The sequence below is a fragment of the Microtus ochrogaster genome, linkage group LG5 (assembly GCF_000317375.1).
Source record: "Microtus ochrogaster isolate Prairie Vole_2 linkage group LG5, MicOch1.0, whole genome shotgun sequence".
Classification (NCBI taxonomy): Eukaryota; Metazoa; Chordata; class Mammalia; order Rodentia; family Cricetidae; genus Microtus; species Microtus ochrogaster.
Window position 1 is genome coordinate 36,698,165 of NC_022031.1, and position 16,197 is coordinate 36,714,361.

General features: G+C 44.7%; 1 protein-coding gene across 1 annotated transcript; it reads left to right on the forward strand.

Annotated features, from left to right (window-relative positions):
• The first annotated feature begins 8,999 nt into the window (after positions 1 to 8,999).
• Positions 9,000 to 13,201, forward strand: Tmem215 (transmembrane protein 215). Its single transcript, XM_005361992.3, has 2 exons — positions 9,000 to 9,651; positions 9,920 to 13,201. The coding sequence occupies exon 2, from the start codon at positions 9,978 to 9,980 to the stop codon at positions 10,671 to 10,673; it is 696 nt and encodes a 231-aa protein (XP_005362049.1). The 5' UTR covers positions 9,000 to 9,651; positions 9,920 to 9,977; the 3' UTR covers positions 10,674 to 13,201.
• The last annotated feature ends 2,996 nt before the right edge of the window (positions 13,202 to 16,197 follow it).

Here is a 16,197-nt window from a genome sequence, read left to right on the forward strand (position 1 = left end):
CTCCTGGGAGCCACTCTAGGTTCAAGTCTCTTGCCAGCCCTAAGGTGGCTCCCTTAACTAAGAATTGTGCTTACGTGCTCCCCTATCCAGCCTTCCTTTATCCCAATCATCCTGTTTCCCCAAGTTACCCCCCCAACTTCATTCTTTTACATGTAAAATATTCTGTTTTTCCAAACACAGTTTGGTGAAGGACTACCCTTTCCTTATTTTGTATTTCTGTCAACAGTGCTAAAAATCAGTTAACAGTATATGGATGAGTTTGCTTCCGAATGCTCTGTTCTATTCAGTTGTTTTGTGAGTCTATTTTTATGCTGGAATCATAATGTTTGGAATACATAACCTATGATATAATGTGATCAGAAACCATGAAAGATCAAGTTGTGTTCTTGATTAAGATGCTTTCGGATGGGGGTGGGTGATGGTTTTACATGAGACACATTTTCCCTGTTCCTGTGAAAAGTTCCATTGAAAATTTGACAGAGATTTTGTAAGTCTACAGAGTCTCTTGAGAAAATGCACATTTTTAATGATATAGACTTCTGCTCATTTGTGTATCCTTCAGGTTTTCTTATCGGTGTTTCACAGGTGGAAGTTTGCAGATCTTCTAACTCTTCGGTCAGGTTTATTTATAAGAATGTTATTCTTTCTATTGCTCAACATCCTTAGTCATCAGGGAAATGCAAATCAAAACAACATCTTATACCTGTAAGAATGGCCAAGATAAAAAAAACACTGATGGCAACTTATGCTAGAGGGGATATGGAGTAAGGGGAGTACTCCTTCAATGCTGGTGGGAGTGCAAACTTGTACAGTTACTTTGGAAATCAGTATGGCTGTTTCTCAGGAAATTGGGAATCAATCTACCTCAAGAGCCAGCAATAGCCCTCTTGTGCATATACCCAAAGGATACTCAATCATGACACAAGGTTACTTGTTCAGCTCTGCTCATAGCAGCATTATTCATAAAATAGTCAGAACCAGGAAATAACCTAGATGCCCCTCAACCTAAGAATGGATAAAGAAAATGTAGTACATTTATACAATGGAGTATTACTCAGCTGTAAAGAAAGCAATGGCATCATGAAATTTGTAGACAAATAGATGGAACTTGAAAAAATCATTCTGAGTGAGGTAACCCAGACCCAGAAAGACAAACACAGAATGTACTCACTCATAAGGGGATATTAGATGTAAACAAAGGATAACCAAGCTACAGTCTACAGCCCTAAAGAAGCTAGAGAGCAAAGAGGATTTAAGAGCAATGCACGGGCTTCCCTAGGAAGGGGAAATAGATAAGATCTTCTGGATAAACTGGGGACAGGAGGTAGAGGGAAGGGGATGGGGGGTGAGAACATGAGGGATCAGGATAGTCGAGTTGGGGGAGGGACAGAGAGGAAGAGCAATGAAAGAAATGTCTTGGTAGAGGGAGCCATTATGGGGTTAGGGAGAAACCCGGTGCTAGGGAAATACCCAGGAATCCACAAGGATGACCCCCAGCTAAGACTTCTAGCAATAGTGAAGAGGGTGCCTGAACTGCTCTTCTCCTGTAATCAGATTGATGACTAACCTAATTGTCATCATAGAAGCTTCAACCAGTAACTGATGGAAGCAGATGCAGAGATCCTGGGCCAAGCTCTGGGGATCCAGTTGAAGAGAGGGAGGAAGGATTATATGAGCAGGGGAGGTCAAGATCATGACAGGAAACCTACAGAGACAGCTGACCTGAGCTAGTGGGAACTCAGGACTCTAGACCAACAGCTGGGGCTGCCTGCACGTGACTGAACTAGGCAGACTGCATATATAGGTGACAGCTATGTGGCTTGGTCTGTTTGAGGGGCCCCTGGCAGTGGGACCAGGATCTATCCCTGGTGCATGAGCTGGCATTTTGGGGCTTTTTCCCTATGGTGGGATGCCTTGCTCAGCCTTGATGCAAGCGGAGGGCTTGGTCCTGCCTCAACTTGACGTGCCAGGTTTTGCTGACTCCCCATGGGAGGAGGCCTTACCCTTTCTGAGGAGTGGATGGGGAGGCAGGGTGATGGAAGGTGGGGGAACGGGAAGAGGGGAGGGAAGGGGAACTGTGGTTGGTATGTAAAGCGAATTTAAAAATTTTAAAGAAAAAAGTTTATAAAAGAATTTTATTCCTTCTAATTGTTTTAGAGACTGGATTTTTTAAGTTCCCTTTTATATAATAACAAGGAATCTCCTTGTTATTATATAAAAATATAACTAATTTTTATTATGATTTTGTGTCGAGAAATTTTGCTGAATTAATTTATTCATGTTAACTAATTTTTGGTGGAATCTTCAAGGCAATACATATGTGTATAGATATATGAAATATTGTATCATCTTTAGTCAGAAATTTTACCTTCTTCCTTCCTGGTTTGGATGCCTGTTATTTGGTCCTCTGATCTAGTTGCTCAAGAAAGGACTTCTAGCACCCTTTAGAGTAGAAGTATTGAGAATAGGCATCTTTCTCATTTCTAGTCCTAGAGGAACTAGAAGCTTCCAGCTGTTCACCACTGGATACGGTACTAAGTATGGGTTTGTCATGTGTGGCTTTTGTTATGTTGGGAGTATTCTTTCTAGACTCAACCTTTGAAAACCTTTTATCATGAAAGGATGGCCAATTTATGTCTGATCTTTATAGACTTTTCCTGTATATATTAATATAATTATTTAACTCATATCCTTCATTCTATTACTGTATTGTGGCGTATTTACTTATTTGCATATAGAAACCCATTCTTGAGTCTCTAGTACAATCTTATTTGAGCTTCATAGTGTGTTATTTGCAGACGGATTTTTCTTTGGGCTGCCAGTTCACACACATACACAAAAAAGGCACCAAGATTTATTATTATTTAGGAAAGCTCGGCCTTAGCTTCAGTTTGTTCCTAACTAGTTCTTATAACTTAAAGTAACCCATATTTCTTAATCTACGTTCTTTTGTGTGGTTCAGTTACTTCCTCTGTACTGCCCATGCTGCCTTCTCTGCATCTGGCAGGTAACTCTGCCTTTCTTCTTCCCAGAGCTCTCTCTGTTCAGAAGTCCCTGCTATACCTCCTGCCTAGCTATGGCCATGTAGCTTTTTATTAAACCAATCGCAGTGGCACATCTTCACACAGTGTAAAGGAATATTTCACAACAGTTACTGAATTCAATTTGCTAGTATTTTGTTGAGAATGTCTCCATCCACGTTCATCAAATATGTTGCCTTGTAATTGTCTTTTCTCATGGGGTAGCTTTGACATTAGGGTAATTCTGGACTCATAAAATGATCTTGAAAATGTTCTCTTCAATTTTGAGGAAGAGTTTAAGAAGGATTAGCATTGGCTTTTCTTTAACCATTTGACAGAATCCACAGAGAAACCGTTAGAGCATGGGATTTTCATTGCTGGGGATACTGAGTACAGATTCAGTCCCTTACCTGTTGTTATTGGTCTGTTTATATTCTTTGGTTTATTGAGATTTTTTTTTGATAACTTAGTCCTGGGAGGTCACATGTTCTAGGGATTTATCCATTTCTTTGGAGTTCTTTTCTCTTTCATGCTGTACATAAGTGTATCCAATTTGTTTCTCTTTTTAAAGGACCTACTGTCAATTTTATTAAAACTTTCAGTTTTAGTATCTATTTATACATTTCCCTTTATTATTTATCCCTTCAACTAACTTTGGATTTAATTTGCTTTTCTCTCCTAGTATCTCGATGTGTAAAGTTGGGCTGATTACCTTGGTCTTCTCTCTTTCTTCCTATAATATTTAGCTCTATAAACTTGCCTCTGAGAACAGTTTTGGCTGTATACTGTAGACTTTTATATGGTATTTCAATTTTCTTTGTCTCAAGATACTGTTTTTTTTGATCCCTCTTTGAACCACTTGTTCAGGAGCAGGTTGTTTCATTTTCACGTAATTGTGAATTTTCCAATTTCCCTCCTTATTGAATTCTGGCTTTATTCTACTATAAATGTAGTAAAATCTTGATGTGATTGCAGCCTTCTTAAATAAATTTAGTAAGCCTTGTGGTTTAACACATGATCTATCCTGGAGAATATGTGCGTGATGAAGGAACATGTAGCCTGGTGCGATTGAATGTGATGGTCTATGTATGTGTGCTGTCCCTACTGCTGTCCAGGTCTGCTGCAGCTTTACCACTGTACTATTGTTATCACTAGACAAAACTCCCTGTCTTCATCTTCCAGTTTCCAGACGCCCCACAGACCAGGGTCCTGTAGCAGTAGGGAAACTGAGGGGGGAAAGATGTGATGTGTAGTAAGGAGGCCCCTGAAGGGAGATGAGTCCAGGGTGTGCACTTCACTGCCAAATATGTGGTTGGCTCCATGCCTTTTTCCCTATGCTACAAAACTGGCTTCAGCCTAACGGTGACTTTGTAGCACCTAGAAGGAAGACACAGAACACGCCAAAGCTGGCCCATTGTTGACACGGCGCCGTGAGCACACAGACACTGATATCCAGGGTCTCTCACGGGCGCCTTGTAATCTGTATTGTTCTAATCCACATGCATGTCTTATTCTCTGTAGTTCTAGAGAGGCAGGCTGGCTCGTCCTGCCCGTCTGCCCGGTCCCTAGCATAGCACCATGCACATCATAATCACTCAGGTACGAATAACTGAGAAAAATTAAAATGAAACTTTCTGAATTTTATCTGTATAATAGAGTCAGGCTAGCCACCAAATCCCATCATGCCAGGACTTGGGAAGTAGAGCGTTCCTTGTTTCCTCCCCAGACACCCACTTCCCGTTGTTTTGTTCTCTGAATTTTCTCTTACAAGAGATGCTTTTGTTCATGATTTTACACCTGCACGGGATTGCAAGAACTGCTTAAAGTTTTAGAATTCTGGCGCTATCGGTCCACATGGGCTAGAAAGTAAATATGGAGATGCCTCTCTATCCCTGAGTGATGACTCCCATCTCCACCCACTGTCTGTGCTGATGTAGGCAAGAACACCTGCCATTCAGAGACCATCTCAAGGTACTCCCGGGAAAGACTGGCTTGGAGAATGAGCCTTATAATTAAACAGTAATTGGGGTTTCCTGTGGTTTTATGCCCAGGTCTTACCCAGTGCCTAAGGAGATGAACTACATGGCTTAAGAGGCAGAATGGAATTCACTGTTTCTACAAATAAGAGGAGGCCTTTGCCTGACAGCCCTGCTTTCGTGAGAACCCGGTTGGATTTCCAGCACTATAGTTGGCATATCTGCCCCTCAGAAGTGGCTGCCAGAGAACTGAGGAAGAACAGAGCTGAGAAGGGGTTCAGCCAATTTCTCCTCCAAATATTTCCTCCATCTGAGTCCAGTGGCAGATTAGAAGCCTCACCAGTGAAACCTGGTGAAGGAAAAGGGCCAAGATAACACCCAACCATCTCCTTTCTTGCAAAAAGAGTTGTGTCTGAGAAGCTGTGTGTTCTGGTGTCCTTTTCTGTTGTCCATCCTGAGAGAAGTCACGGCAGAGACTCAAGACAGGAACCGGGAGGCAGGAACTGAAGCAGAAACCACAGAATAGAGCTACTTACTGGTTTGCTCTCCATGAATTACTCAGGTATCTCATGGATTTCTCATTCGGCCCAGGACCATCTGCGCAGGGGTGGCACTACCCACAGTGGGCTGGACCCTCCCACATCCATCACTGCTCAAGGTAATATTCCAATAACCTTTCCTATCAGCAATCTGAGGAGGACACTTTCCTTGGGGTTTCCTCTTCCCAGATGACTCCAGTTTGTGTCAAGATAACAAAAATATAACAGACACACTGTGTCTGTATGTCTGTGTATCTGTTCTGTGTATCATGTGTACAGGTTCATGTGGGGTTTACACACGTGCTTGCCACCTGGGTGTGAAGGTCAGAGGTTGAAATTGGGTGATTTCCTCTATTGTGCTCCACCTTATGATCTGAGACAGGGTTTCTCACTAAACCTGGTGCTCATGCATTCAGCTAAGCCAGCTAGCCAATGGGCTCCAAGCATTGGAGTCTCGATCCCCAGTTCTGGTGTTTAGGACATGCTACCACACCCAGCTTTTAAGTGGGTGCTAGGCATGCAAAATGGAGTCACTATGTCTGTAAAGCAGGCACTGTACCAACAGAACTATCTCCTCAGCCCTGTATATAAATTTATTTAAAGTGAGATCTCGGAAGGCATACAGGTGGCAGCCAGGGAATATCAAGAAAGCAAGTGAAGATAATACAGCTCAGTTCAAGACAGGAGGACCAGGAACTCACTCTGAGCAGTGACTGGTCTAAAGACCATGAAAGGGGGGGGGAACACACCCTAAACCTGGCTCTATAAATTCTAACTGGGACTGCGAAGTGTTACTCCTTCATTAGCACAGTCTGCTGTACAAAACATCGCAGGAAGGGGGGAACTTTAAACATCCCACCAAGGAAGAAATCCCAACTGCCGTGATGATCTTTTTACGTGTATGAGTGTTCTGCTGCCTGCCTGCTGCCCACAGAGCTAGAAGGTGGCGTTGGGTGCTCTGGGCCTGGAGTTAGAGACGGTTGGGAGCCACCGTGTAGGTGCTGGAAACTGAACCCAGGTTCTCTGCAAGATCAGCAGGTGCTTTTAACTGCTGGGCCACCCCTCCAGCAGCATGATGTGACTTTTTTTTAAACTAATGTACTTTCACTGTACTTTGCCTGACAATATGTGCCCACTGGAATGTCTGTTATGGGGGAAATCAGCCATGGTATAAAACTAAAAGGAGAAAATTTGGGAAGAAGAAGGGACTCGGAGGAAGAGAGAGTAATGGGGATGAATATGTTCAAAATATACCAATACAGGTGTGAAAATGTCACCATGAAGCCTAATATTATATATAACTAATATGTTCTAGTAAAAACAAAATAATAAAAATAACCTTAAAAGAAGAGGAAACCTGGGGTGGTGGAGTGGCTTTAGTAGGGTCAGGGAGAAAGCCAGAGGATTTAAGAGACGAAACTCCAGAGGAAAGAAAAACAGCTTCTAGTTCCAACCATGCTGTTGGCGTACAGGATATAAGGAGCTCACTGAGAAAGAGAAGCTTGGAGGACGGGTGAGTTCCTGCTGGCATTTGAACGTGAGCTGTCTGAAGATGATCCAAAGAACAATATCAAGCAGGCAATCGGACGAGTGAAAGAGGCTGAGGAGCCATCAGGCTGTCCAGGCTGTTTGAAACGACCCTGGAAAGAGGGGCAAGGCAGGCAAGCTCAGAGAGGGAGGGCCAGCGACAGAGCAAGTTCCACTTATAAAAAAAAAAAAAGAGGAGTCTAGGACATAGCCTCCAAGTGAGTGGTGGGAGGGTGAGTGGGTACCAATAAAGGATGAGAGGGGGGCTTCAGGGAGAGAAGAGTGTTCCGTAATTGGAGTACAGGTAACTAATTGGTTTCCCCCTTTTCCTGAACAAAACCGACTTCCAGAGCAGCAGTGAGTCTGGGAAACAGACTAACAGGTGTGGGTCCTCAGGCTCCTCTGCCGCCCAGATACCTGCACTTGGAGAAGACAGAAAAGCCACACTTTCCTGGTCCAAATAGCCGCCCGTCTGGTTCTTCACCTTAGCCCTCCACCCTTCCTTCTTCCTTCCTTCTTAAGTGGTTCTGCACCCAAAAGTGCAGCCGCAACTTAATAGGCTTGAATACAAGAGACACACACGATAACACCAGAATAAAAATGAGAAGAAGCCCGGCTTCTGGTGACCCTGGCTGAAGTGAGAAACCGGTGGATCCACCTTGGCTCTTCCCTCTGCTTCAAGCCAGGGTGCGCCGACCCATCCGTAATCGCTCTTCAGAACCAGTTTCTTCCAAGGACCTCTCCCGTCTAGGGATCCTTCTGGCCACATCCCATCTTGCCTGGCGTCATGAATGAGGCTCCAAGCTCTGACTTACACCCGCTAACCTGATGGCACCATCTGTCAAAACCTTGAAAGCTTTCGTTGATCTCTACCGAAACCCCTCCCACTGTACTTAACCGCTTAGTGGGTAAAGCCAAGCATCCTCAGCTACAGGCAGGTCTCTGATGATTTGGCTCCCACTTTCCGTGTTGAGAGAGGAAAAGAGTCTACATCCCAATGCACCAAAGCCATGTGCTACGAACTTTACATTTATGTAATATTCACAGTGTTTGCTCAGATATCTAGTGTTAAAAGTCTCCTGCCAGAGTGAGAATATGAGCAAAGAGGTCAAGACCCATTCTCCTTGGATGGATACCTTGCGCAGCCTAGATATAGTAGGGAGGGCCTTGGACCTTCCCCAAAGCAATGTGCCTTACCTGCTCTGAGGAGTGGATGGGGGGTGAGGTGGAGGGTAAGTGGAAGGAATGGGAGGAGGGAGCAGGAACTTGGATTGGTATGTAAAATTTTAAAAAAAGATGGTTTGTTTTCTTTTAAAAAATAAAATAAGTCTCCTGACAATTATTTTTCAGGAAGGTGGTGTCACTCACTCTGGTACACAGGGCAAGCTTACTTGGAAAAGGCCGGGGTATCAAAATTCTTTCCCCAGAATCCGAGCGCCTCAACATGAAAGAATGTACTTTTTACCTTCCTACTTCTTCTCAACCTTAAACGGTCCAGGTGAAGAATTACGGCCTCATAGAGTCTTCCCCTTGAGCCAGAGAAACCTATACATTCCGTGGACCCTGCCCGAGACTAGCAAGACAGGAGTCAAACAGTGCAAAGCAGCATCACCCATGGCCGGGCGGGCCTGAACCGCCAAACCAAGGCCTCTCCTGCTGGCTACCTGGACGACCCTGAATGAAGACCAGAACTGGGATCCCTTTTTCCTTGCCCCACTGGCTGCCATTGGAACCATGGCTGTGGGACTGAGTTTCCAAAGCCATCTTCTGCCAAGTGCAGAACTGGGAGACCAGCGGAGGAGACTCTGATGACTCCTAGAAGCAGGCAGGTCTTAGCGCTCCTACAGTCGGGCTTACTCCTGGGGTGCTCAGGTCAGGCGGGAACAGAGTGCGACCCGGTTCCTTCGAGGGCACCTCGCGCCTCGAGGAGCTGCCAGGGAGAAGGGTATGGGCAGCCCCAGAGCACCTGGCTGCTGTCGGGGCAGAGGCATCTCTCAGGTCTGGAACTGGCCAAGACAGCAAGTCCCCTTTTCACCTCCCGCTGGCCCCGGACCCCTCAGACCCTGAATTTGGAACCCAGACTCGGACGTTGCACCGGCTGCCTCATGAGCAAGAGGATCTGCTCTCCCTCTTAGGGCAGCGGCTTGGACGCGATTGGACCCGCCCTCCCGCTCGCTGCTCTGGGACGAAATCCCCCGGAGCCTGCTTGGCGTGACCACCCGGCTCTGACCCCCTCGCGCCCCCGCGCGTCCATCTCTGTTCCCAGAGCGGTGCAAGTGATGTAAGGCGGCCAGGCTCGCGCGCTTTCCTCCTGCCGGGACAGAGTCCTCCCTCCCCGCCGGTGGCAGCGCTGCGCGCCCACTCTGCTCGCTGCGCCAGGCTCCGCTTCCAGAGCTCCGGAGACCTACACACCAAAAAGCCAGGCTGGGAAAGACCCTCCTCCTCTGTCCCACCTCCTATGTGCGGTGTCGGTGGAAAAGCCAGGCTCGGCTCTTGGAACCTCAGGAGAGGATCAAGGGACAGCCTATACGAAGGTTTCTGGAGACATTCAGGCTCTCCCCATTTACAGGAGGTGGCAGGAGCCTTCAGGTAACTCGGTGACCCTACTTGGTGCACGTTGGTGTGAGAGAGACAGGGTTGCAATAGTAGATGGGGAGGGGGAGGATAGGGGGAGGAAGGAAGGGAGGGAGGGAGGAAAAGAGGGGAGAGAGAGGAGGAGGAGGAGAGGACAGGAGAGAGAGAGAGAGAGAGAGAGAGAGAGAGATATTGAAAGACAAGAGTCTTTCAGAGATAGCAAGAAAGAGTTGGTGGGTGGGAAGTTGTGGATTTTTTAACCCCTGTGGTTTCACTTCCACAGAGGAGAGAAGGGGTGCTCCCTGGCTACCAAGCAGCTCCCAACCTGAATGGAGTGAAAGATGCGGCCTGATGACATAAATCCGAGGACTGGGCTGGTGGTGGCCCTGGTCAGTGTTTTTCTGGTCTTTGGCTTCATGTTCACTGTCTCTGGCATGAAGGGGGAAACTCTGGGGAACATCCCTCTGTTGGCCATCGGGCCAGCCATCTGCCTACCAGGCATCGCAGCCATTGCCCTGGCTAGGAAAACCGAGGGATGCACCAAGTGGCCTGAGAATGAGCTACTCTGGGTCCGCAAGTTACCCTGTTTCCGGAAACCCAAGGACAAGGAAGTGGTGGAACTGCTGAGGACCCCGTCAGACCTGGAATCCGGCAAGGGGAGCTCAGATGAACTGGCTAAGAAGGCAGGCCTCAGAGCGAAGCTGCTCCCACAGGGGCCAGGTGAGGTGCCTATGGCCAGCTCCATTACCACCCCCACCCCCACAGAGGAAGCAGAATGCCAGAGTCTAGTCCAGAGTGGGCGTCAGGAGGAGACGTCCAGATATCTGGATGGCTACTGCCCCTCGGGCAGTTCTCTTGCCTACAGTGCCTTGGACGTCAAGGGCTCAGCTGACCGCCCTGAGCCCGAGGACAGCATCTTCTTTGTACCCCAGGACAGTATCATCGTCTGCTCCTACAAGCAGAACAGCCCTTATGACAGATACTGTTGCTACATCAATCAGAGCCAAGGCAGGTGGGACCACGAGACAATAGTCTGATCTGAGCAGCCAAGGGTCCCGTGTTGACAGATACGTTGCTACACTCAGCTCCCAATGGAAGAAAATCTCTGCTCCAACAGCCTTCGTACTCTTAGAAACTGGCATGGTATGTGATGGGGTGCAGACCTCTGGTGCCTGATACTTGTGTAAATACGCATGTAGGGGGCAGATTTTAGGGACGAGCTGAGGTTTACTTCTCTTTAGGGAAGAGGAGGTAAATGGGGGGGAAAAAGTTCCATTTGCTTCTGAACAATTTAAACAATGTTGAATGCTTTGTAAAGCAGCCCCCAAAGTGCTAGAAAGCCCCTGGTGACAGTCAGGGCATCTAGAGCCAGGTATCAAAGGATGCAGGGCTGTCCACACAGAAGCTGGCTGCTTGTGCCTGAAGAAAGGGGAGGGAAAGTTTGTGTTCCTTTATACAAAATGAGTTTTGCCTGTTGAAAATGTTGAAAAGCTTTTCATGTATGGCAGCTGCTGGAAGAAATAAAAATCAAGATAGAATAGGTAAACCCTCCTCCTTAAATGGGTTGGATTTTGGAGGAAGGGGACTTAAATATAGCTGAAATGTATAATTGAGTCCTGGCCTCTAACAAGGTCACTTTTCAAATAAAGTGTTGATTCTGTTATGTGAAAAGTTATTATTTCAGATGGCTGTGTTACGTCTTAAACTCTTCATTTGTGTTGATTTGCTGGAACTTTATCTGAAGTTTTTAAATATTTACTAGCATTCATGTATTTCCTTACCAGGTGCAAAATGACTTGATGTAATATTTTCATAGATTAGAATTTCTTTTTATCAAAACAAAATTTACACACACACACACACACACACACACACACACACATATATGTCTCTCTGTCTTCAACATTTCGTAGAGGCAGGTACTAGGAATTACTATATGCCTTTTAAAACATGAAACTGCAAAGGGAATTAAAAGTCCTGAACATTCTGAAAAACCTGAATGAAATGCAATGATCATAAGCCTCTGGAAATGCTGTCATGTGGACATTTGTTCAACAACCTCCCGCCCCCAACCACGACTATAAATGCCAATGAAACAAGAGTTCATTTATAAGATTGAATTGAAGCTCATATTTCATTAAGTTCACTGGACCAGTAAAATTTACATGATAAAAATCTCAGTATTTCCTATTTTGTGGCTGAGGGAAGAAACATCATAATGGTATCCTAAAATTTATTTCCTGTTTTTCTTGCTTAATTGCAACTGATAAGAATAATCAGCTGAAATGTCATTTTACCTCTCTTGTAAGAATAAATGCATTTATAGGAACAGTAACAGATTTAGTCTTGAGAATTAAGATTATTTTATACTCTTCAATGAAATTTAATTCTAATTATTATACCAAATAGTTTTAGTCACCTCCCAAAAGGTGACCTGAGGACAAAAAAATTGGGGAGCTCATCTCTTTCATGTATTTGAAGTTCAACTCTGTGATTCTTAAGTCAACCATCCTTAAGAATTATACTCGTAAAAGTCATAATTTTTGAATGATGTTTGAGATCAAAAGTATGTCATCTTTTTAGTCAGGCCTCAATGTCTGGAAATGAGATGCTTGATCCTGGACAGAGTTCATCTTCCAGCTCTTCAGTTTCCTACTCTATGGAAGAGGAATGGGGGAAAGAAAGACTGATTTACTCTAAATTGTTTGCCGCATTCATTCCCAGGTATTCTAAAATAGTAAATCAAAGGGATTACTGTGTGTTGCAGCAAGTAAGCTACAGCAAAATGCATGCCCATGTTATGCAATACATGGTCAAAGCCATGCAATGTGGATTAAATTGCTACTACTCAAAAGAATTCTATAGATATATGAAAGCAGATGTATTCCATTACTAAATATTATCTATTAGACATCAATGCATTCCTGGGCACTGAAACTGAAAATATCGAGGGTAAGATATTTTTGAAGAAAAAAAAAGTGTTTTAATGTTGATGCAAGCTGAAGCAATGCCATACAGCTTTGCAGCCCATGGGCCTGACTGCGGGACTGTGGTGGCGAGGGGAAGTTTCCTAAGTCTCAATAGCTGTTTCAAAAGCAGAAAATACGATTTATATAGAGAAGGTTATTGGAAACGCAGTAACAGAGTTTCCCCCCATGCTTGCCACTGCTGGCATTGTCAGAAGCAAGAGGGTAGAACAATGCTTGTTTGGGCTCAGCAAGTCCTCCATGGGTCTGAGGAGAGAGGACTGGAGTGTCTGCTAAGGTTTGAAATTTGGGGAAGTTGCCTTCTGGAAACAGTTTAGAATTTTTCACATAATGTGTACGTGTGTGCACAGAGTCCCGTTTCCAAGTCAAGGGTCAAATACTGACTTAGAGATATAATCTATTTTTAATCACATTTTCAAGTTGCATTTCAGGAAAAAAATTTCCATTTACCTATTTAAAATACAGAAGCTATCTAAGTATACATTTGTGTATGTTTTCCTGTGCTAAATGAATTGGTTTCAGATGTCGAGCTGGGAGATTTAACCTTCTTCACCCAAAGAATAAAATGTGAGTTGTGACTTGTGTGGATTTTTCTTAGCATCTTCCACTGAGCCACCCCCTCCTCTGTGCTGCGAGGCGGCCTGTGTCCTAATCAACACTGTGGTTCTATTCGAGGTGAACCTGTTGTTCTTTTGAACAGAGATATAAGAAAGGGAACAAAGGTGTCCCAAGCCCTTAGAGGAAAAGGGAACATTCCACTCATTCAAACCTATAGCCTGAGAAATTACTAATATTAACATAAGAAGCAAGAGGGCTGTTCCCTGACTCCTTTAGGAACTCCCAAGCTGCTAGAAATCGAAATAGGCACTAGTTCTTTTTCCTTTGCTATTAAGTAAAATACTCGTTTTCCACTTAATGCAAGGTAGGCATTCTACTTTTGAAATGTCTCCATTCAACTTCTCTTGCTGTGTGTCCCTACTTAATTAGGACCACAGGTTCTTTCCCCATCTGCCTTTTTCTCGATTCCTAAATGTGAATTCAGCCAAGATACGCAAGCTGGAGCATTGGACAACTGTTTCAAGATTTACTCTCTGTTGCGACCATTCTGGGGGAGGGATTCAAGTACAGTTAGGTTCGGGCTCTCCTCCAGCTCAGCTTATCAACTGCTCCTAAGTGTTCTCAGTACTGTGGATCCTGACATCTACCGAGCAGACACACACAGAGGAGGAGGGAGGGTTAAGGACACTTCTCTCCACAGGTTCGGATGTCTGCTTACTAGGGGCGGCCCTCTGTGCCCACAGCACTGACAGCTGAATTCACTATCTTTGCCACCATTGTGATTTTTATCATATTAAAGAAAAATATCCTTGCTGGGCATGGCAGTCATGGTTCTGTAATCCCATCACTTGGGGGGAGGGGGCAGAGGCAAGAGCATCAAGAGTTCAAAGTCATTCTCTCTGTGGATTGGGGGACAGCCTGGTCTGCAGGAGACCTGTTGAGAAAGGGAAGCTGCGTTTTAGAATCCGGATTCCTAGCATCCTAACAGAACTGCTTTATTCCTATCTCGCTGCCTCATCTTCCAAACCTGTCCACGTGCATATGCAGTGTAATGATTATAGCAGCCTGCTTTTCTTTTTCTTGTCTCCCTTAAATAACCCCTGAGCGTGCTCCCCCTTTCTGTGTGTTATGATCATCAGTTAATAACTGTAATAAGCCATTTTGGTGGTTCCATAATCCATCATGCCAATCTTATTGCTGACCATATATATATATATATATATATATATATATATATATATATACAGTATTATGGATGTTTTTACCATCTGGCCACAGAAATGAAAACTCACCATTGAAAAGCTGTCTCCTTGCAGAGGGGGCAGAAATATGTAACTGTTCATATTGCTGCTCATCTTCTCTTCACACATGTAGCTCTAAGACCTAGGGTGGAAGGCAATACGATGTTGCTTCAAAACGCCTTCTCAACACTAGATTATAACAAGGTCGGTCTTCAAAAGCACAATGTCCAGCAAGCAAAAAATAAGTGAATAGGCTTAATTGATGGTATTTCTAGTATTCCAAAGTATTTTTCTTTTTTTCTTTCTTTTCTTTATTCCGAAAAGCCAGCCCATGCACCAGGAATAAATCCTGGTCCCACTGCCAGGGGTCCCACAAACAGACCAAGCCACACAACTGTCACCCACATTCAGAGGACCTAGTTTGTCAGTCTGGAGTCTATGAACTCCCACTAGCTCAGGTCAGCTGTCTTTGTGGGTTTCCCCATCATGGTCTCGACCCCTCTTGCTCATATGATCCCTCCTCCCTCTGAAAGTTAAATGTGAAGATTTTTCTTTTCTTTTTTTTTTTTTTTTGCAATTGACCACTTCTTATTTTCATAGAAACAGGCAACTGTACATAAGTCTTCAGTCTGAGGCAAGACCATACGGAGAAAATTTGCTTTGAAACTCATCTTCCTATAATTCAGCAGAGTGTGGGCAGTCACCTGCTGTGCTAGCGAGCTGACCACCGGAACCGTTCCGAAAGACACACTCTGATGGCTCTGTCAGCTTCCTCACGCGCTGTGTGGCAGCTTCCTTTATTTAAATGTGTTTTAAAATTTTTATTCATTTTGGTAATTTTTGTCTCACTCATCTTTTTTGGTTTGTTTCTTTTGATTCTTTTTACTTTATTTTTTGTTTGTGAGAGAGAAAGAACATGAAGTTGGGTGGATATGGGGGTGGAGAGGTTCTGGGAGGAGTTAGGGGAGGGACCTTGTATGAAGAGATTTTATTTTTAAAAGTTGGGTGATAAGATAAGATTTAGCTGGTGATGTAGGAACCGTGCATGCAGCCATGGAGCACAGACGGAGGTCAGCTCTCTCCTTCCGCCATGTGGATCTCAGGAACCAACTAACACCAATAGGCTTGAGAGCAAGTGCCTTTACCCACAGAGCTTCTTGACTCCCCAGCTACAACCTGCAACTGGCTACCAGAGCCTTTGTCTAAGAGCTCCCTGGGGGAAAAGATGATATTTGGTCCTTCCTTTCCTCATCTTTCCCTCTAAAATGCGTCCTGCCCTTGCTGGGTGAAAACTCCAAATGGCACCATTTAGTCACACTAAAAGCCTATTTCCCTTTTTATATTAAATATAATCAGCAATAATGCAGACTGAAATAGGCTTCTGTGGGTCGAGATCCTAATTTCTGTTTGGTATACTGTTCCCCTGGAGGAACTACCTCTGATATCACAAGGGAACGAGATGTACCTTTGCAGAACATCTCCCTCCCTTCATGTTTAAACTAACCCCCTCCCTTCATGCTTAAACTAACCCCCTCCCTCCATGTTTGACCTAACTCCCTCCCTCCATGTTTGACCTAACTCCCCTCTCTCCATGGTTGACCTAACTCCCCTCTCTCCATGATTGACCTAACTCCCCTCTCTCCGCGGTTGGCCTAACTCCCCTCTCTCCACGGTTGGCCTAACTCCCCTCTCTCCATGGTTGACCTAACTCCCTCCCTCCATGTTTGACCTAACTCCCCTCTCTCCATGTTTGACCTAACTCCCCTCTCTCCATG